Below are 23349 nucleotides of genomic sequence, written 5' to 3' on the forward strand. Positions count from 1 at the left end.
GGTCGGGCTGAGGCGCCAGTGGCGAAGAGTAGAGCTTTCCAGATGATAGCAGAGGAAGCACGGGCGACTCCTGATGTGGTGATGGGTATGTTTCTTCCTCTTATCTTTGTATTTAGTATTGATTATTCTATGGTTATGTGTTTGTTTATAGGGTCGTTGTTAGTGAACGGCATTTCAGCTACAATATTGTTTGATTCAGGGGCCACCTGATCATTTGTCTTGCTTGTGCTTAGCAAGCGGTTTAGCAGAGCTCCGGGGGAGCTGGACTATCCACTTGAGGTTGAGATAGTTGATGATAGGACCGTCAGGGTCATGAGGGTACATAGGGGGTGTTCACTGCGGTTATTTGATGAGCAGTTTTCTGTAGACCTGGTTCCTATTCACCTGCGAGGTAATATGGTCATAGTGGGTATAGATTGGCTGAGCCCCATTAGGGCAATGATTAATTGTGAGCTGAAGTTAATAAGGGTTTGCACCCCTAGTGGGGGAGAGTTAGTGATTTAGGGTGAGAGGCCACATCACGGATCGATTCTTTGTTCAGCAGCGAGAGCGAGGTGCTACTTTCAGCAGTGTTGTGTGGGGCTACGTCGCCTATGTTTTAGATGCCCGGGAGAAGGGTAAGGCGACAGTTGACGATGTACTGGTAGTACGAGAGTACCCGGATGTATTTCCAGAGGATTTTCCTGGGATACCTCCTGAGAGACATGTTGAGTTTAGGATTGACCTAGTTCCTGGTGCGGCTCCAATAGCCAAGGCACCATATTGGTTGGCTCCTCCCGAGATGCAGGAGTTTTCTACGCAGTTGTAAGAGCTTCTAGACAAGGGTTTTATCAAATCAAGCAGTTCACCATGGGGAGCCCCGATCCTATTTGTGAAGAAGAAGGACGGGTCACACTGTATGTGTATAGATTACCGGGAGTTGAACAAGGTGACGGTGATGAACTGTTACCCTCTTTCGAGGATAGATGACTTGTTTGATCAGCTTCGGGGAGCATCTTGGTTTTCCAAAATTGATTTGCGCTTCAGTTATCATCAGATGCGGGTCAGATGTGAGGATATATAGAAGACCGCTTTTAGGACCCGCTGTGGTCATTGTGAGTTCGTGGTGATGTCATTTGGGCTTACCAACGCACCAGTCGAATTCATGGATCTCATGAACCGCGTATGTAAATGGATGTTAGATCGGTTTGCGATAGTGTTCATCGACAACATCATGGTCTATTCTAAGACTCAGGGGCAGCACGAAGAGCACCTGAGAGAGGTGTTAAAGACACTGAGAAGGGAGAAACTATTTGGGAAGCTCTCCAAGTGTGAGTTCTGGTTGTGTGAGGTGCGGTTCCTTGGACACCTCGTCAACCAAAAGGGTATATTAGTAGATCCGACTAAGATAGAGGTGGTAATGGAGTGGGAGGTCCCGAGGTCTCCATCTGAGATTCGGAGCTTCCTAGGTTTAGTAGGGTACTACAGGGGATTCATCCAGGATTTCTCCAAGATAGTAGTTCCGCTCACTCGACTGACCAGGAAGTTGGTGGCATTTCGATGGGGGCCTGAGCAACAGGCAGCATTTGAGACCCTCAGTCAGAGATTTTGTGAGGCATCGATTCTTACCCTGCCAAAAGGAGTGGATGACTTTGTATTCTACTGTGATGCTTCGATCACAGGTATGGGAGCAGTGTTGAGGCAGCGAGGGCATGTGATAGCTTATGCCTCTAGACAGTTGAAGCCTCACGAGGCTAACTATCCGACACATGATTTAGAGTCGGGGGTTGTGGTGTTCGCTCTCAGGATTTGGAGACATTACCTCTATGGGGTCCATTGTACTATTTACACGGATCACAAGAGTCTGAGGTACCTCATGGATAAGCCGAATCTAAACATGAGGCAGCGTTGGTGGTTAGGTGTGGTTAAGGACTATGATTGCGAGATCCTTTATCATCCATGCAAGGCCAACGTAGTGGCCGACGCCCTGAGCCGGAAGGCGATGGTGGTCTCGATTAGGGATATATGTCTTAGGATGACATTGATTACTCCATTGTTGGAGCAGATTAGAGAAGCATAGGTTGAGGGCCTAAAGAAGAAGAGACAGAAGTGTGAGAGGATTGTGGGTCGAGTAGCTTCTTTCGATTATGACGGTCGAGGATTGTTGACCCTGCATGGGAGAGTTTGGGTGCCGTACTGGGGAGGAGTACGGCGGGTGTTGATGGATGAGGCCCACAAGTCTTGGTTCTCCATTCACCCAAGGGAGACAAAGATGTACAGAGATCTTCGACCCCATTATTAGTGGCCCTACATGTAGCGGGACGTGGCTTGGTACGTGGAGAGATGGTTGACCTGCAGGTAGGTCAAGGCGGAGCACCAGAGACCCCACGGCAGGATGCAACCATTAGATATTCCCATGTGGAAATGGGAGGATATCACCATGGATTTCATTACTAAGCTTCCCAGGACTGCACGTGGAGTCGATTCGATTTGGGTCATAGTGGATCGGTTGACCAAGAGCGCACATTTCATACCGATCGAGGAGAGCATATCGGCCGAGAAGTTAGCCGATATTTATGTGCGAGAGGTTGTGGCACATCATGGAGTGCTTATTTCAGTAATATCAGATCGAGACGTCCGGTTCACTTCCAGGTTTTGTAAGTGGTTCCATGATGAGATGGGGACTCGTCTCCTTTTCAGCACCACTTTCCACCCTCAGATGGACGGGCAGAGTGAGAGGAAGATTCAGACTCTCGAGGACATGCTTCGGGTATGTGTCCTAGATTTTGGTGGCAGTTGGGATACGTACCTTCCATTAGCGGAATTTTCGTATAAGAATAGTTACCACTCTAGTATAGACTGGCCTCCCTTTGACATGCTCTACGGGAGGAAGTGTAGGATCCTAATATGTTGGGGCGAGGTCGGCCAGAGAGTCATGGGGAGCCCTGAGGTGGTGCTTAAGACCACAGAGTTGATACAACTGGTTCGTAGTCGGCTTCAGACTGCTTAGAGTCAGCAAAAGAGTTACGCCGATAGGAGGCGTTCCGATTTGGAGTTTCAGGTGGGCGATATTGACCTCCTGAAAGTGTCACCCTGGAAGGGTGTCATCAGGTTCCGGAAGAGGAGCAAGTTTGGCCCCTAGTTCATTGGACCCTTTAGGGTTTTGGCCCGAGTGGGTTGGGTTGCTTATCGGTTAGATCTTCTAGCAAAGCTTACCCAAATCCACAACACTTTCCATGTGTCTCAGTTACGAAAGAGTTTGGTGGATGAGTCAGTAGTTGTACCATTGGAGAATATCTAGGTTGACACCAGCCTGAACGACATCAAGAGACCCATTGCGATCTTGGATCGGAAGACTAAGACCTTGAGGAACAAGGTGGTTCAACTAGTGATGGTGCAGTGGCAGCACCGGAAGGGTTCATAGTGGACATGGAAGACCGAGGAGGAGATGAGGGAGCACTACCTGGAGTTATTTTTAGATTTAGTAGTAGTAGACTTCGAGGATGAAGTCTAAGATAAGTGGGGGACAGTTGTAACACCCTGTTCCTGGTACGCATTTAACACATTATTTTCTTCTTATTTTAGAAGCTACTCGATGAATCAGTATCCCTAACTCGTCGAGTAGCAGCGGGTCAGCACATGTAGTTGGCGTGGCGACTCGACAAGTCCATATTACTGACTCGCCCTAATTTTCAGGGTGTGTACCCTATTTAAACATCATTATAGCCCCAAACCAGCCTCCTTCACCTCTCAGAGACTTATTCCCGAAATCCTAGCCTCCTTGAAGTGTGAGTGAGTGATCTTTGCCCTTTTGAAGGAGTTTTTGGTGTATTTTTGAGCAAGAAGAAGAAGGAGAAGGTAGAAGAACTCAAGGAAGAAGAAGTAGATCCAGATTGTACTCCTCTTTTGGCCATCCTTTCTGGTAATAAAGCTTTTATCTTAATTAGTGTACTACTAGATCTAGTTTGTCCCCAAATTGATGGTTTTGAGCTCAAAAACCCCAAATCCCTAGTGATGAAGCTTTGTAATTGAGACATATCTCGAATCTAGCCTCTCTTGAGCTCCAGGAGCTCAAGAAGGCCACCTTTTTGACAGCCATGGTCATGTTTTAGTCAAATAATCCCCATAGTAGCCAAGTTTGAGTGTTATTGCTTCATTGACTCTTAGATACACGTAAAGTTAGCAACGTTAAGTGTTCAGATAGTCCCAGAAACTCAGATCTATGAATTGGATGCACTAAAGCTTAATAGAATCGACCAAATAGAAACTGCATGCAAAGGACTCGGCGAGTCAGGTCTGATGGGTTTTAGGTAAAACAAATAAACTAGAAAACAATTCCTAAGTTCACATGCAACCTACTTTGGATCTATGTTTTATCTATTGAACATACAACTTTGAATTGCAAAATAAGAACCCTAGAGGAGAGAGGCTATAATCGAAATCTACAAACTAGGGTTTAGTAATTACATACCTTTCAATTGTTATAGTAAACAATTGATGATTCCCTTGATCTTGATCTTGATCTTCTTGGAAGCTTAGCACCACAAGTGTAATGCCTCTAATGGAATCACACCCAAACTAGCAAGAAGGAAATTAGAGGAGAGAGGGAAGAGGGAGTATGCAAAATTTCGGCCCTTAGGGTTTCTTCCAAAGAAGAGTGACCAAAACATGAACCAGGAGGCTCCTTATATAGCTGAGGGATCTAGGGTTTAGGAAAACCCTAGTTATCCTTTGCTTAGGGCCTAAGCAAACCCAAGGGCCTTATTCAAGCCCCTATGGATGAAATTATTAGGGTTTCCCCTAAAGATTTCGTCCACCCTTATCCAAGGGGGTTCTAGAGCCTTCCACTCAACTATTAAATAATTGCAAACTAGTCCCTGCACCTTATAATTAATTCTTTTAACCCCGAAATTAATTCTAATTAATTTCTGGCTAACAACTAATTAAACCAAATGATTTCTTATTAATATATTAATCTTTTAAGATATTAATAAAATCATTTATATTAATTTATTAATCTTATAATAAATTAATATCTCTCCTTTCATAATTTCCTTATCCAGTTGCTAGGTTTGAGGGCAACCCAAAAGGACTGTGCTGCTATCAATTCAAGTACATACCAATTATAGTTATGGGCTTAGACACCTAATCCAACAGTCTCCCACTTGGATAAGTCTGTAACTATAATTTCTAGTATGCCTTCTAAATTTGACCAACAAATTGTAGCTTCCAAAAAGCTGTTGCCGAACTCTGACCCAGTCAGTTACGTGTCCTAAGATAAGTGATCATATAATCCTTCGTTCTGCTAGATATCCCTAGACAAAAGACATGGAATGCAATCAACCTCTTTGTCCAGAATCTATGTTTCTCGATTCCTGATTAGTGATGATGTAGGACTTCTAATTGAACACATCAATTTAGTCCTGGCTGGGCCCAGCACATAAGTCAACACCAAATCATCGAGGGGCCCACAGATATCGCTTTTTCCCATTAAGAAAAAGGAACGAATAAACATTGACTCATATGCTTGTATCTTTTACTCATCAAATCATACATGATAATACGTTTTATAACACCAAGTTACTGATGCGTTTTCGTATTACCAATGCATAACCGACTTGCAAATTACAACTCATATGTCTCTGTTTCAAGATTATAAGATATTATCATCTCAGTATTACTCGTGATGAATTCCATGAAGTAATACTCTGAGCGATGGTTTATCCAATACTCAAATCTCAATTTCTGAGTACTCATGAACGTTGCAGCAAAATCTATTGCCATGTCTATCCTTAGACAATCTAAAATCCAGTTCATGACAGTCTTGATTCACTACTTACTTCCAAAAGTACGAGCGACTGTGGAGTTTGAATAATCTTATTATTCGGGAAGTAAAACATGCAAAAATGAAACACAATAATAAACAATTGACAAAAGGTAGAACCCAAACTTATAAATAATACTTTATTATTTAATCACAAAAAGTCAATTACATTTACTTTGTTACAAGTTTTAGAACAAAACTAATCTAACTACTAAAACTAATATCATCTTTCAGTCCTATGCTCCGAGCATGCTGAATATGCTTAGCCCTACTCAGACCCTTTGTGAGGGGATCTGCTGGGTTATCTTCAGATAACACCCTCTTCACTATAAGATGGCCTTCTTCTACTCTATGTCTGATGAAATGGTACTTTCTGTCGATATGTCTGGTTTTACCATGATCTCTCGGTTCCTTTGTCAAGGCAACTGCTCCTTCATTATTGCAGAATAGTTCCATAGGCTCCTGGATGGTTGGAACAACTCCAAGATCCCCGATGAAGTTCCTCAACCAAGCTGTTTCTTTCGACGCGTCACTTGCTGCTATGTACTCTGATTCACAAGTAGGATCAGCCACCGTATCTCGCTTGGAACTCTTCCAAGTAACTGCTCCTCCATTTAATAAGAATACCCAGCCTGACTGAGAACGGAAGTTATCTCTATCCGTCTGAAAGCTGGCATCACTGTAACCATCTACTCTCAAAGTATCATTGCCGCCAAGTACAAGGACCCAGTCCTTCGTTCTTCGCAAATACTTGAGTATATTCTTCACGGCTATCCAATGAGCTCTACCTGGGTTTCCCTGATAGCGACTGACCATGCTCAAAGCAAATGCCACATCAGGACGAGTACATGTCATAGCATACATGATCGATCCGACAGCGGAAGCATAAGGTACACGACTCATGTCATCTATTTCCTCATCTGTACTCGGGCATTGAGTCTTACTCAATTTGGTATTTCTCTGGATAGGTAGCTCTCCCTTCTTGGAATTTTCCATACTAAACCTTTTAGTACCTTATCCAAGTATGTGCTCTGACTAAGTCCAATTAGTCTCTTCTTTCTATCTCTCAATATTCTAATCCCAAGAATATAGGCGGCTTCTCCTAGGTCTTTCATGGCAAAACACTTTCCAAGCCAAGACTTAACTTCATTCAAGGTTGGAATGTCGTTACCAATGAGTAATATGTCATCGACATATAACACCAGAAAAGTTACTATACTCCCACTAGCCTTGATATACACACAAAACTCATCTTCACTTCTAGAGAAACCAAACTCTTTGACTTTCTCATGGAAGCAAAGATTCCAGCTGCGAGATGCTTGTTTCAATCCATAAATGGATTTCTCAAGCTTGCATACCCTATTGGGAAACTTTGCATCAACAAAACCCTCTGGCTGACTCATGTAAACATCCTCAGCCAACTTCCCGTTAAGGAAGGCAGTCTTGACATCCATCTGCCAGATTTCATAGTCATGAAAGGCAGCTATGGCGAGCAATATCCTAATAGATTTAATCTTAGCCACTGGCGAAAAAGTCTCATCATAGTCAACCCCTGGGGTTTGAGTGAAACCTTTTGCAACCAGTCGAGCCTTGAACGTATGCACATTCCCATCCATGTTTGTCTTCTTCTTGAAGATCCATTTGCACCCAACTGTCTTTCGACCTGTTGCACTATCAACCAAATTCCAAACTTGGTTTTCATACATGGACTTAATCTCGTTATCCATTGCTTCTTTCCACTTGGAAGCCTCTGGGCCTGCCATTGCTTCCTTATAAGTGACTGGTTCATCTAAGTTTACCAGTGTTCTGTCACTTATGAATGTGTCACCATCTGAAGTAATATGAAAACCATACAACTCAGGTGGAACACTCACCCTAGTGGATCTTCGAAGCGGTAATGATTTATCAACCGGTTCAACAGGGACTGTTTCCTCTGGTTGAGTGCTAGTGTCATCTAAGGTTCCTTCATTGGCTGACTCTTGAATCTCTTCAAGGTCAATGGTACTCCCACTGTCCTCTTTGAATATGAGCTCTCTTTCCAGAAAGAATCCTCTTCGAGCTACAAACACTATGTTTTCACTAGGTCTGTAGAACAAATATCCAAAAGACTGCTTTGGGTAACCAATGAAAACACATTTCTCACTTCTAGCTGCTAGCTTGTCGTGAGTCTCTCGTCTTACGAAAGCTTCACAACCCCAGACTTTAATATGTGCTAACGAGGGAACTTTCCCTGTCCACATTTCGTGAGGTGTTTTGGCAACCTTCTTTGTAGGGACAAGATTGAGGATGTAGGCGGCTGTCTCTAAGGCATACCCCCAGAAGTGAATAGGAAGCGAGGCACGACTCATCATAGAACGAACCATGTCTAACAAGGTTCGATTACGCCTCTCAGTTACACCATTTAACTGTGGTGTCCTAGGAGGAGTCAATTGTGAGACTATCCCACATTCTTTCAGATAGTCGTTGAACTCGGTACTAAGATACTCCCCACCTCTATCAGATCTAAGTATCTTGATCTTTCTGCCCAATTGATTTTCGACTTCATTCTTAAACTCTTTGAACTTTTCAAAGGTTTCCGACTTATGTTTGATCAAGTAGATGTAACCATATCTGCTATAATCGTCAGTGAAAGTCACATAGAATCGATTAGCATCCCTTGTGGTTGATCTGAAGGGCCCACACACATCTGTGTGTATGAGATCCAACAGACCTTCAACTCTTTCACAAGACCCTGTGAATGGTGATTTTGTTATCTTTCCCAAAAGACAAGATTCACACATATCATCTGATTTTAAGTCAAATGATTCCAACACTCCATCCTTTTGGAGTTGGGCTATGCGTTTCTTGTTAATGTGTCCAAGACGACAATGCCACAAGCATGCCTTGTCTACACTATTAGACAAGTCAATATTAAGTACATTATTTCCTAAGCTATCAACACAAGTCACTGTTTCATACACACCATCACAAGGTAAAGCTTCAAACACAAAAACACCATTCTTATAAACAGAAATTGAACCATTCAAATCATTAAAAGAATATTTAAAACCTTGTCTGAACAATGCATGAAATGAAATAATGTTTCTCGTCATCTCAGACGAATAGCAACAATTTATTAAGTCTAATCTAACATCATTACTAAGCAATAATTGATAAACTCCGATCTTGGTCACTGGTGAAGACTTTCTATTCCCCATGATCAAGTTTATCCTCCCATGCTCTATCTCCTCACTTTCCTTTAGCCCCTGCAAATCAGAATAGATATGAAAACCACATCCTGTATCAAGGACCCATGAACGAGAAGATAATGAGTTATTAGCAGAAATAGTGTAACTACCTGCCGAGGATGGCTTCACTTTGCCATCCTTGATATCTTGCAGATATTGTGGGCAAGATCTCTTCCAATGCCCCTTTTGATTGCAGTAAAAGCAAGTGGCCTCTTTTGGATCAGAAACATGGGGAGTGGAACCATTGGGCTTAGCCTTCGGGCCATTACTAGATGACACAGCTTGAGCCTTGCTCTTCCAGTTTTGCTTGGGAGGACCTTTCCTCTTCTTCCCCTTACCCTGTCCAATGGCCAAGATAGGGGCACTTACAGGTGTGGAGGGTATACTTTTACCCTTCATCCCTGCCTCAGTTGTGTGCAACAAGTTGTGCAATTGGGCCAAAGTCTGCTCAGTGTTGTTCAAATGGTAAGTTAAGATAAACTGACCATAACAATCAGGCAACGAGTTCAAGACCATGTCAATGTCCAAATCCTCATAGAAGTGAATGTTGAGCTTGACCAAACGCTCTATGTAGCGTTGCATTCTTTGCACATGAGATACAACTGATTCCCCCTCTTTCATCTTGCAAGCCATGAGTGACTTGACTACCTCAAACTTTTCTTGACGAGCTCGCTTATGGTACTTTTCCATAAGGTCCTTGTTCATCTCAAAGGGCCAGTAGTCCTCATAGTACCTCTGCAATTCTGGGGACATGGTTGCAACCATGATGCATGCCACTTTGGTAGCATCATCATAGTGTTTCTTGTAGGCAGCATACTCTTCGGGAGTGGCTTTTGACTCATCAAGTTCTTTGAGCTCCTTTTCAAGGACATACTCTTTCTCCTCAAATCTAAGCGCCATCTTGATGTTACGCATCCAATCGTTATAGTTGGAGCCATCCATAACGACTTTGGAGCAGATGTTTAGTAGAGAGAAGTTGTGGCTGGAGGATGATGAAGCAGAAGTGTTTCCAGGAGTAGACATCTGAAAAGAAAGATAGTTTTAGTTAGATTCCAAGACACCTCAATATAATAACCCAAAGATATCATATCAAGGTTAGGACCCAAGTATGACGATTTACAACTTAGAAATGGGATGCCGAGATCCAAGTTCAAATCTCATAAAGGTAGGTGAATGACGATTCACCAATTCCACCATTAGACAAAATAAACGAAGTGAAATTCCTAATTCTTTTGAGTTACATTAAAACTATTTAATGGCATGTTTTAATCTCGGATTATGCTCTACTATTTGTGACTGGGATACCGAGGATCACAAACTAGATGTGAATAACCATGCAAATGTGCTTGGTAACCTTATTGTCTTTATCATTAACTATTGATGTGCCGGTAAACCACACACGCTCCATCAAAATGATAATTATAAGATTCCCATTACTACTCTTTATTAGTGCCTTTTAGTGTGCCGGTTAACCACACACGCTCCACTAACGACCAATAAAGCATAATGTGCAATTTCATGGATTAGCATACTTTTCACATTTTTCCTAAAGTAACTAGAGTTGGGATTTTGAAAAATAGTGTTCTAGTACTTTCTTTAATAGCATTATACTTTTAATGAGGAGTAGTTGTCCTATCAAATCCGTTCTGCTAACGACCCTCCACTAATCAAGGAAGCGGTGGGTGAGAGTGGACACCCATTCAACTACCATTTTATAGGCAATTTCCTTATACCCCCCTTATAGACTAGCTTCGTGAATGAGGCATACTAGCGATTTGACTGACCATATTCTTATACATATATAATGTTTAACTTTTAATTATAATATATATAAGGTGTGTTTTAAAACATTTTAAAACTCCAAGAGTTTATATAAATTTTCGAAATTTAAACTATTAAATTTTAAATTTAAATAAACCAATCAAATAAACCCGTAAGAACAGACTCAGCGAGTTATTCATACAACTCGGCGAGTCACAGACTGGACGTGTTCTTATGTTGAAGGTGAACTCGACGATTTGATCATATAACTCATTGAGTTGAATGAAGTTTGGCACGATGTCAATAAGGAAGGGGAACTCATCGAGTTGTGGCTAAACTCGATGATTAGAGTCGGGTAAAGAATCAGAAGGAGAGATAGGGCTCGACGAGTTGACGGACCAACTCGGCGAGTCAGGTCAACATGTTGTTGACTTTGACCAGGGGGTAAAATAGTCATTTTACTCTAAGATTAGTTATCAGTGTTTGATTAAGTGTCTTTTGGGAATTGTAGCCGGGGAGTTACCGGAGCAGTAGACAGATAGTTTCCGATCAGTTTTTCAGCAGACAGCCTTACGAGGTGAGTTTTCCTTCCAGTAATTATGGGTCTATGGCCACAATGTCGGACTGTTTAGTTCGTAGTAGTTCCAGATTATGGTCTGATGCAGTAGTTCAGTATGCTTGATGTGTTTGTGATACAGGCAGGTTATGTGTTATGTATTATGTGTTATGTGTTATGTATTATGTGTTATGTGTTTCGGGCTATGGTCCGATGCGGTATGCAGTATATATGTTTATGTTATATGACTTGATTATGTTATGCTATGATCAGTCAGTTCCGGACTTCGGTCCGATGTAGTGGGCGAGGCCCTAGTTAGTTCTGGACTTCGGTCTGATGCAGTTCTAGACTTCGGTCCGATGCAGTGGGCAAGACCCTAGTTAGTTCCGGACTTCGGTCCGATGAAGTTCCGGTCTTCGGTTCAATGCAGTGGGCAAGTCCCTAATTAGTTTCGGACTTCGGTCCGATGCAACTCCAGACTTTGGTCCGATGCAGTGGGCGAGGCACTAGTTAGTTCCGGACTTCGGTTTGATGCAGCGGGCAAGGCCTAGTATGTGCTTATATGCTATTGTATGGTATGTGGTAGTTTGGGGGAGCTCACTAAGCTTCGTGCTTATAGTTTCAGTTTTAGTTTCAGGTAATTCAGCTAGCAAAGGGAAGGGCTCGGGATGATGGCATGGCACACACCATAGTTTAGCCTGGGAGTTAGACTCTGATATTTTGATATGACCTTGACGCTAGTGTCGATTTGATAAATTTATTATGACATTTTGAGATATGCGATTCATTGCTTTTATCTTTTGATATTTGATATTATGGTTTAGTAATGTTTTCAAACAAAGATTTTTGGGTTGTATTTTTAGGTTGTTACAGCATTCGTCTTTCATCTTATCTTGGTTGTATAAATAGTGAGCCATATGTATTAGAAAGTTGATGATTTCATCACAAGTATTTGAATAAAAGTTATCTCCACTCTCATGTCTTTCTTTACACTATTGTTTATCTTGTTATTTGATCATATTTTATAACACATTATCAGCATGACTCTACTATAGAGCTCTAACTCCCTATCGATCTTGTCATTTTTCAAGTATATATTTTTTATAATGTCACAAGTATAATTCTTACAACTTATTTTATGGAATTTCTTAACTAACAATTCCTTAACATTCAAGTCTTTATTTTGATTAGTATTTTCACTATGGAAAACCCTGATAGAGAAAACTTTCTCTACTTTTCATGCCACTAACATGCTCCTGCATCAGCAATATCGTGAGAAAGGTTTAAAAAACTACTCTTAATTAATCCTATGTCTTCTTGTGGCTAACCAAAACAATGTGTTATTGACGAAAAATCATCAATCAATCTCAACCGGTTCTAGTGCATTCCTTGAAGTGAATGCAACATCATATAATCATAATACTCATGGGTCTAACCGAGGTCGATGAGGTTATCATAATTATCACAAAAATAACAAGATTACAAGTAACCACTAGAATTTGCAAAATATCAAAAATCCACATCCTAATGATAAAAATGGTCAAGGCAAAAAGAAAGTTGAAAATGTTTGTCACCGATGTGGAATGACCGGTCATTGGTCTTGTACATGCCGCTTATCAAAGCATTTTGTTGATATTTATCAAGCTTATCTAAAATCTAAAGAAAAATAAAATATCAAAACAATTTTTTTTTTCAAAATGATTTCCACGAAGATCGACCATAAATGACACATTTGGATGTTGTTGATTTTATTGTCTACCTAGAAGGGACAACTGGTGCTATTGATGGTGATGGAAGAATAATGTGTAGTTTTGTTTCATGTCATTTATTATGTTTTTATGTAATATTCATATCAGAAATGATGTCATCACAATCTTCTCAAAGTAATAATAAAATATGAATTTATTTCTCTTAGTCGAATGTTTCTTATGTTTTATTTATTTATTGAAGAGAAATATGAATATTCACAAAAGAAATGAAGAAGATATTTGTCTTGCAGACAGTACAAGAACACATAACATTTTAAATAATGAAAAGTATTTTACTTGTCAATTTATAGAAGCAAATGTTAATACACGAGTAAAGCATAAATGATTGAAGACTTCAGAAGAACGAATATAGTATTACCGCAAGGGACAATAATTACAATTGGTGGTGCGTTATTTTCATCAAAATCACCAAGAAATTTATTAAGTTTTAAGGATATTCGGTCTAACGGATATCATGCTGAAACAACTAATGACGGTGATAATGAGTATCTCAATATTACAAAAATGATATCGGGAAAGAAAAGTCTTTTGGAAAAATTACACGTATTGTCCTCCGGATTGTATTATACATATATTAGAATGATTGAATCTCATGTTATTGAAAATAAAATGTATGATAACAACTTCAAAGTTTGGCATGACCGGTTAGGCCATCCTGGATCAATTATGATGTGCAAAATAATAGAAAGTTCAAGTGGTCATTCCGTGAAAAACGAGAAGATTTTTCAAGATAATGAATTGTCTTGTGTTGCATGCTCTCGAGGAAAATTAATTTCCCATTAATCATTGAATAAATTTGGGTATGAAAGTCCTAGTTTCTTAGAAAGAATTCAAGGGGATATATGTGGACCAATTCATCCACCACGTGGACCATTTAGATATTTTGTGGTTTTAATTGACGCATCAACTAGATGGTCACACATATGCTTGTTGTCTAATCGTAATCTCTCTTTTGCAAGATTACTTGCAAAAATAATTAGCCTAAGGGCACATGTTCCTGATTACTCAATTAAGAAAATTCAACTTGACAATGTTGGAGAATTTAAATCACAAGCTTTTAATGATTATTACATTTCGATTGGGATAACTATTGAATATCTTGTTGCATATGTTCATACACAAAATGGTTTAGTTGAGTCGATAATCAAACACCTTCAACTAACTGCAAAACCATTACTAATGCATTCTAAACTTCCTACATCTGCATGGGGACATGCAATTTTACATGCGTCATCACTTATACGCACTAGGCCAACTAGTTATCATAAGTTCTCCCATATTCAATTGGTTTATAGTTAGGAACCAAATATTTCCCACCTAAGGATGTTTGGATGTACAATTTATGTACACATTTCTCCACCTCACTGCACAAAATGGGTCGTTAAAGAAAAATGAGAATTTATGTTGGATATGAATCTCCATTTAAAGCAAAATATTTAGAACCATCAACTGGAGATTTATTTACATCCAGGTTTGATTGTTGTCAAATTGATGAATCATTTTTTTCCAACATTAGGGAGAAATAAAGAAGTTGGAGAATAAAATCGCTTGGAATGAATTATCACTTACAGTTTTAGATCCCCGTTCAAGTCAATGTGAACTTGAAGTGAAAAAAAGTATTTACAAAATGTAGCAAATCAAATGCCTGAAGCATTTATTGACCCTAACAGGGTAACAAAGTCTCATGTATCAGCTATACATACTCCAATTAAAATTGATATCCTAGAAAGAAAAAAATACAACTACAAATGAATCTTAGGTACACCAGAAGTGTTAAAGATCAGCTAACTCCAAAGATAAAAAAAAACCTCGAAAATGAAATGGAGCAAATATAATTTATGGTCCAAAAGAGAAAACAAAATCTCTTCAAAAGATTAGTGCAGCTCTAGAAGAGCCCAATGACACAATAAAAGAAATTAAGGTAGCTGAAAATTATAAAAACGAAGAGATCTTAATAAATTATGTCATGACAGGAATAAGACAGAATTGAAATAAGATAGACGCCGACGATAATTTTTCATATCATGTTGCACGCAAGATTATGGAAGAAAAAGAGGATCTTGAACCTAAATCTATAGATGAATGTAGAATTAAAAAGATTGGTCAAAATGGAAATATGCAGTCATTAAAGATCTTACTTTACTTACTCAACAAAAAGTTTTAGGACCTGTAGTCCGTACACCAAGAGGAGTAAAACCATTGAGACACAAATGAGTATATGTGCTTAAAAGAAACGATAAAAATAAAGTCGTGAGATATAAAGCAAGACTCGTTGCACAAGGATATACCCAAAGACCCATAATTGATAATTAAGAAATGTACACTCCTTTGGCCAGTGTAATTACATTCTATTATCTAATAAGTCTAGCAATGCATGCAAAACCAGAGATTCGTCTAATGGATGTAGTTACCACCTATTTATATGGTTCAGATGATAATGATATTTAAATGAAAATCCCAGAAGGGTTTAAGTTGCTAGAAGCATAAACTTCTAATTTTTGTATGAATTGAAACAATTTGGCTATATGTTGTCCAATTATTTAAGTACATTTTCGTAGAAAAAGGGCTACAAAAATGATCCAATAAGTCCATGTGTATTCATAAAAAGATCCGGATCATAATTTGTCATAATTAATGTTGTTGCAGATGACTTGAACATAATTGGAACTCTTAGAGAATTGGAAAATGCAACTTCTTGTTTGAAAGAAAATTTTGAAATGAATGATCTTGGTAAGATGAAATTATGTCTGGTCTTCAAATTGAGCACACAAAAATGGAGTTTTTGTAAATTAATATCTAGAAAATGTGCTTAAAAGGCTTTATATAAATAACCCACATCCATGAGTAACCCGATGGTGGTAAGACACTTAGATGCCAAAAAGGACCAATTTCAGCATCATAAAAAACATGAAAATCTTATTGTTCCCAAAGAACCATATCTCAGTGTTATTGGTGTACTGATATATCTTACTATTAATAAATAAAAAAAAAAACCTGATATATATTTTGTCGTAAACTTATTAGCAAGATATAGTTCTTGTCCAACAAGAAGACACTGAAATGGAGTTAAACACATTCTTTGGTATCTTCAATGTACAATGGATATGAATTTATATGAATCAAATTCATCAAATGTGAAGTTCATTGGTTATGAAGATGCTTGATATTTATCTGATCCACATAAAGCTCGAACTCAAACAAGTTATTTATTCAGTTATGGAGGTAAGAAAATTTCTTGACATTATATTAAACAAATGTTAGTTGTTGCTTATTCTAACCATGTAGAGATTATAGCAATTCATAAGGTAAGTCATAAATATATTTGGTTAAGAAAGTTAACTCAACACATTCGTAAGAATTGTGGTCTAACTTCTAACACCGATGTTCCAACTATACTATATGAAGATAATATGACTTGTATAGCTCCATTAAAGGAAAGATTTATCAAAGGAGACAAAACCAAACATATATCACCCAAGTTCTTTTTCACTTATAATCTTCAAACATAGTGTGGCATTAACATCCAAAAATTTTTCAATTAAGTAACAACTTTCCTGGTTTTTTTCACTAAAGCACTTCTTACATACAAATTTGAAAAGATGGTACAAAACATTGCTATGCTGAGCTTGTAGGAAATCAAGTTATGTGCTGATCAGGGGGAGTTGTAAACATATTGTACTCTTTTCCTTAGTTATGTTTTTCCCATTGGGTTTTCTTAGCAAGGTTTTTAACGAGACAATTGTTTTTAGTATCTATTATTAATTATGTACTATTTTTCCTTAATAAAGGGTTCTTCCAATGAGGTTTTACCTATTAAGATTTTAACAAGGCATGATACAATCGTCATTCAATGGGGAGTGTTATGAAATATTAGTCTCTGAATGACCATTGGATTCCCCATTTCTCTCATAACTCTCTATCATTATTTAGCATTATTAGCAACCATTTCAATGTGTTTTATGAGTATAATAATGAACCATTATAATGTGCATTCATCTTTCATCTTATTTTGGTTGTATAAATAGTGAGTCATATGTATTAGAAAGTTGATGATTTCATCACAAGTATTTGAATAAAAGTTTTATCTGCTCTCATGTCTGTCTTTACTCTATAATTTATATTGTTATTTGATCTTATTTTATAACTATATATATATATATATATATATATATATATATATATATATATATATATATATATAGAGAGAGAGAGAGAGAGAGAGAGACACACACACACATAGATACACACTAGTAAAATGTTCGCCTATTGCAGCGACGACGATTAGTTTCATTTTGACAACATGTATTCAATTGGCGATTAAGTAATATGTTGTTTCGATTAGAAAATATAAGTACATCATTTTTTCTATTAGAAACAATTTTTTTTGTTGTTTGTATGTACAGTTAAAACATACATATAATAAATATCCTGAAATATACTTTATAACATCATGAACTACTTATGTTAAAAAACATTTACTAAAAAATAACAAAAAAGAAACATCTTCATTCTTTCACAAGTATCCTCAAAAACACTTTTCTTTCTTTCTTCCTTTCATCAATAAGATTGAGAATATTTGGTAAACACACAAACACATGTCTATCTTTTTTTCCTACAACTCCGAAGATTTCCATTAGCCATATATCATCTGGTCTTCCTAGAAAAGTGCTTCAGTTGTGTGGTTAGATCAGATTTTCATCGAAACCGTTGCTAATTTTATTTCATACATTTAACACTTTCTCCCTCAGATGAAAATCTATGAACATGTCATTCCTCACTTCTTGAATGAAATCATCTATTGATAGGATGACAGTTACCAAACCTATTTCTAATATATTATTATTTTCTTTTCTTTGCTTATTTTCATACGAAATGGAAATATATTGCAATATAGTTAATGATAAGAAAGCAAATAACTATAGAAATAACAAAATAAAACTTAAAATAAAATAAAAGTTACGGTACCTTGTAAAATCTATATTCATGATGAGTGGTATCATTTGTAAAATTCTCAATAATTTCCTTATCAAACTAAAAACGATCGAGGCTATCCATCCAAATTAAAAAGGAAATTTGTAATTCAACTTTCGAAATGAAATGGTGTCAACTTCAAATGCAAGGTATATTATGTAATCAATTTGATTTTTTTAATAACAATATTCAAAACATATTTAAAATTTTGTATTCATAATGTCATAATGTCAATTAATTGAAGAAATAAAATGATGTTAACTTTTTAATTTATTGTTTTAATATAGTGCATTTACATTTGTGTTTCACTAATCAGGAAACATTTACACTTGATGTATGACAAATATGATGCTCAAATTATATCGTTTAGTAAAAGACAAACCAAGATATTAAATCGATGTCAAGCAACATTTAAAGTTCAAAAGGAAGGTTTTTATTTAAGCAAAGTAAGAGATATACTCTTACATCGAATGAGGACATATCCTCCAAAAGAAATCATAAATAAAACATTTTCATATATGGAAGATGCAAATAAAAAAGGAAAAAAATTGAACCACATAATGAATGTTCTAATTGCAAAGCTTGAAAGTAGTAACAAAATATATTTGAGGTATATAAAATAACTACACGATCTATTGAAGATGTAATTTCATATTGTAGTAAGAACAATTTATCAATTGCGTTTAATTTGTACTTGTAGTTTTAGTAAACCAAATTGCAATAGGCAGTGGACTCAAATTGTGTGAGTATACTTTTACTTTTATTTTCACTAAACCAACATGACCAACAAGTCGAGTGGGCTTAAAAGATGTTATATATTATTTGGTTTTCAAAACGATAAGTATGTTGCCATTAATGAATGTGTATCAATGTTGCACTTTCAAACCCTTTCAATATTAAATAAAAAATAACCATGTATCGTGTATATTGTTTCTTTAAACATTATTAAGATAATCACAATGCCTAACATCCGAAATTTATTTAATATAAAAATAACAAACTTGTTCAAGTATTTCATAAGTATCAAATAAAAAATCATTAACAAACACCGTAGAAAAATGTCTAGAATACCAATGTAAATTGTCAACAATCAAAAGAATGTCCAAAGTCCAAACACAATACTTGGATTTGTTAATTAAACAAATGTTTTTCTTTTTTTACTTTATTCTTTAGAAAGTTAGAATGTCAAAATATTTTATCAACATTACTGCAAATTGCACAACATGATTAAAAATAAATCCTTAAAACAAAACTTTTTATTTTGCCATAAAAAAATACAAACATGTACAAAATATTGAAATAAAATAAATAAAACAATTCTTCAATAAGTTAATCAATAAAAATACATACACAAATTTAATAAATAAAAATAAGAACATTTTTTTTGGTTTGACTTGTTTGAAGCATAACTAATAATATTTGTTAAATATGCATTACCATTACCAGACCAAAACATTAGCATAGACAAATACATCATTAACAAATACAATAATAACTGAAACAAAATAAGTATATTTATAACCCTTAATCATCATCAATGCATAACCATTTTAAGAAACTTTTTTTTTTTTTTTTTTTTTTTTTTTTTTTTTTTAATTATGTTTCTAGCCAAGATTAACATATAATCTATGAAATGTTCATTTTGTCTTCTCATTTTAGGCTTCAAAACATCCAACAGGTATCAACATTGCATATATTATCCGATAATTCCTCCGTCAGAATAATGTGTAGATGGACATTTTTATTTCTCTCGTCATTCATCAACCACCTAAGAAGACCCTTCATTGTTTTTATCCGTGATTCCAAACCTACAAGGTCTTCATGAATGGTAGCGATGAAATTTTCCATCAATGCGACATTTAACATAAGATAAGCCATTGATTTCGGATGGTAGGTATCAAGTTAATTCAAAATCTTCAACGATATTTGTTTACTTAAAAAAGGAAGAGAATATGGTTTACAAAATGAAGAATTAGACGTTTATTTATAAGCCTGATAAGATGTATGTTGATAGGTAGCAAGTCATTATGACATCGTGTGTTCTTCTTATCTCTTCATTACTACAACAGATACCTCCATAATAATTACTATGAGGTCTTTCGGTATCTTACTTAATTTGTATTGCTATAAAATCCATTGTAATAGGAAAATTTTCTTACACTACATTTTTTACACATATCATTTAAAATTACCTTCATACAACCAAATGACATCTTCTTCCAATGATAACATTCATTAGGATATCTTTTCTGAAGTAAAGAAGTTCGCAATCACCAAAAATATCGATGATGAAACTTACAACTTCACATCCAGGCAATCAAATCAAGGCTTGATAAAGTGAATCATGGTCGTCAGCAGGAGCGAAGACGTATCGAGTCAACTGACTTGATTAAAAAACATATTGTATGCAAATACCAGTCTTCATATGTATTGTTGAGGACCACTTTTTTGATTTTGCATGGTGCCTAAAGAACATGTGGGTCGGTCCTGATAGTCGTCAACATCCTATGTGGATGTCTTTGTCAGCCACAAATATCATAGGCAAAATTAGAAGGAAAATATTTGCCGCCCACCATCTATTGGATGTATTTGTCAGCCGTAAATATCGTAGGAAAAATTTAAAGGAAAATATTCGTCGCCCACCATCTATTTCTCTGAAAATTTATTGGCAAATTTCGAAGACAATCAGATGATACCGACAAATTTTGAAGAAAATCAGATGGTACTGACAAATTTTGAAGAAACTAAATAACACTACACCGTTCTATATCCATGAAACACTAGAGTTGTATCAATGATAATAATTATTGGAAACAATTTAAGGTATCACACCTTCACCCTTACAAAAGATTAAATTTTATTAACGATAATTATGTGTAAATTAACTTTCATAAACATTTTACAAAAGTTAGATTTTATATTTTTGTTATTGATAGTATAAAAAAGTTATATATTAATAAAATTCACAATTAAAAATACATTATTATTATTATAGATAAAAAATAAAATATTAATAATGAAAATAGAATATATATATTCATGATGTTTTGTAGTTTACCATTTATATTTTATAATATAAAAACCAAAAGTAAGAACCTAAACACAACCAAATTTGGGACCTATGACCTTTTCATAATAATTCTTTGTCCCAAAAGGTAACATCCAATAGTCCCTTTTTACCAGATTGTCTTGTGCACTTGTCTCCACCTAATAAAAGTACACTACCAGCGCACCCATTCTACAACCCTCTAAAGCTTTTTTTTCAATAGAGATCCAAAACTTTTATCAGCATACATGTTATTAAATAAAGAGTATATTCTAAAATTGGTTCATATGGTACTCCTAAATATAGACGTTGAATCCAATTTTTCCATTTCTATAGTTCGTTTAAAAATTGAACTTTTTATGTAGATTTGATCTTTGTGGTATTCCAGAAAATACATTTTGATTTTTTTTATTAAGTTGAGGGTCCGAATCAGTATTTTTTGAGATATATAGGAATTGAATCTCAAAATTTTTATTTATAGAGACCATACAAATAAAAAAAAAATAATAGACTCAAACTGTACTTTTTAAATATTACATAACCAATTTTGCAATTTTAAATAAAATTCTTTCACATTTTATACTGATATAACACTTTATTATTTTATGTTTTTTATTTACACTAAATTTTAAAAGTATACATTTTCCAGTTGTATAAAAAGTGAGATCCCACAAGCACAACCATTCATTCCTTGAAAAGTCAACATGATCTGCACGAATCACTCTGCAAACACTGACGACGGTCAAACCACCGTAGACCACGACGACGATCCTGTGCTTCTACCGGGCTTACCCAACCATCTAGCCCAAATAATCCTCTCCACTGTCCGTCCATCTCTCCTCTCCGCTGTCTGCCGCCAGTGGCGCTGCCTCATCTACACACCTTACTTCCCTCCATTTTTAACTCTTTACGCCATTGTTGCCAATAACAATGACCGAAGCCTCTCCGACTCCGTCGCTTTCTTCACCTTCGATCCGGTCTCCTCTAAATGGTTAACTTTACCACCGCCGGCGACCGACCCACCTCTTCGTTTCCTTCACCGCCATCCGTCGTTCATTTCCCGGAACCTCACGATACAATCTTTAACAGTCTCCGGCCGGCTAGTACTCATTGCAGCCACCGGTCATAACTTCCTCCCGGCGTTATCGCATCCGCTGGTTTTCGACCCTCTGAACGGAGGATGGTTTCTCGGTCCTCCACTGACGAACCCACGTCGGTGGTGCGCCGCTGGGTGTATTCGTAACACGGTATACGTGGCTAGCGGTGTTGGGGCCCACTACCGTGGTGACGTGGGGAAGATGATGGAGAAATGGGATGTGGGAAGGCGGAGGGAGGAGTGGCGGTGGGAGGAGATGGCGGGGCTAAAAGATGGAAGATTTAGTAGAGAAGCGGTGGAGGCAGTTGGATATAAAGGGAAGCTTTGCATGGTGAATGTGAAAGGTAATGCAGGGAAAGAAGGTGTTGTTTATGACGTAGAGGAAAACCGGTGGGAGAAAATGGCGACGGGGATGCTTTCAGGGTGGAAAGGGGCGGTGGGTGTGGCGGAGGAAGAGGTGATGTATGTGGTGGATGAAGAGAAGGGTGCTTTGAGCAAGTACGATGACGAGAAGGACTGCTGGGAAGAGATGGTTGAAGGGTCAGAGCTTTTGAAAGGGGCGGAGCAAATGGCGGTTGGTGGAGGGAAAATTTGCGTTGTTTCCGGTGGTGGTGGGAGGATCACGGTGGTGGATTTGGTGGCGGAGCCTGTGAGGATGTGGGTTGTTGATCCGCCACTGCCGGAAAATGAAGTGATTTCGGTTCATATCTTGCAAAGGCCGTGTAAAAAAAATTGAAAATCTTATGATTAGATTTATTTTGATAAAATATTGATTTTATTCGATAAAGAAATAAGTGAATATGAATATACAAATCTATTTTAGCAAGTCTCGTCCGGCCTTAGATTTCTTTTATTCAGTTTATTAATACTTTACTTCACTTCTAGATGTGTCATATTACTTTGACTAAATTATATAGCGTGTTTAAAAAAGCATAATCATGAAAATAGTTACATGTCTTTAATATTTTAATATTTTGATCTCTTTTAAACAAACCCACATCACAAAAGCTTGAAAGTGAGAAAATAAATAAAATACTATACATGTTTGAGAGATAATAATATAATAGTGATAAATAAAGTGTGGTTTGGAAATTATATGAACTTGAAAGTTAAAACCCAA

General features: G+C 37.0%; 1 protein-coding gene across 1 annotated transcript; it reads left to right on the forward strand.

The window, feature by feature from the left end:
• The first annotated feature begins 21809 nt into the window (after positions 1–21809).
• On the forward strand, positions 21810–23055 carry LOC145040718 (F-box/kelch-repeat protein SKIP25-like). The gene has a single exon (XM_078988626.1). It carries the CDS (start codon positions 21838–21840, stop codon positions 22963–22965), a length of 1128 nt encoding a protein of 375 aa, XP_078844752.1. The 5' UTR covers positions 21810–21837; the 3' UTR covers positions 22966–23055.
• Positions 23056–23349: the final 294 nt, after the last annotated feature.

The sequence above is a fragment of the Lactuca saligna genome, chromosome 1 (assembly GCF_052625555.1).
Source record: "Lactuca saligna cultivar CGN05327 chromosome 1, ASM5262555v1, whole genome shotgun sequence".
In the NCBI taxonomy this organism is placed as follows: domain Eukaryota; kingdom Viridiplantae; phylum Streptophyta; class Magnoliopsida; order Asterales; family Asteraceae; genus Lactuca; species Lactuca saligna.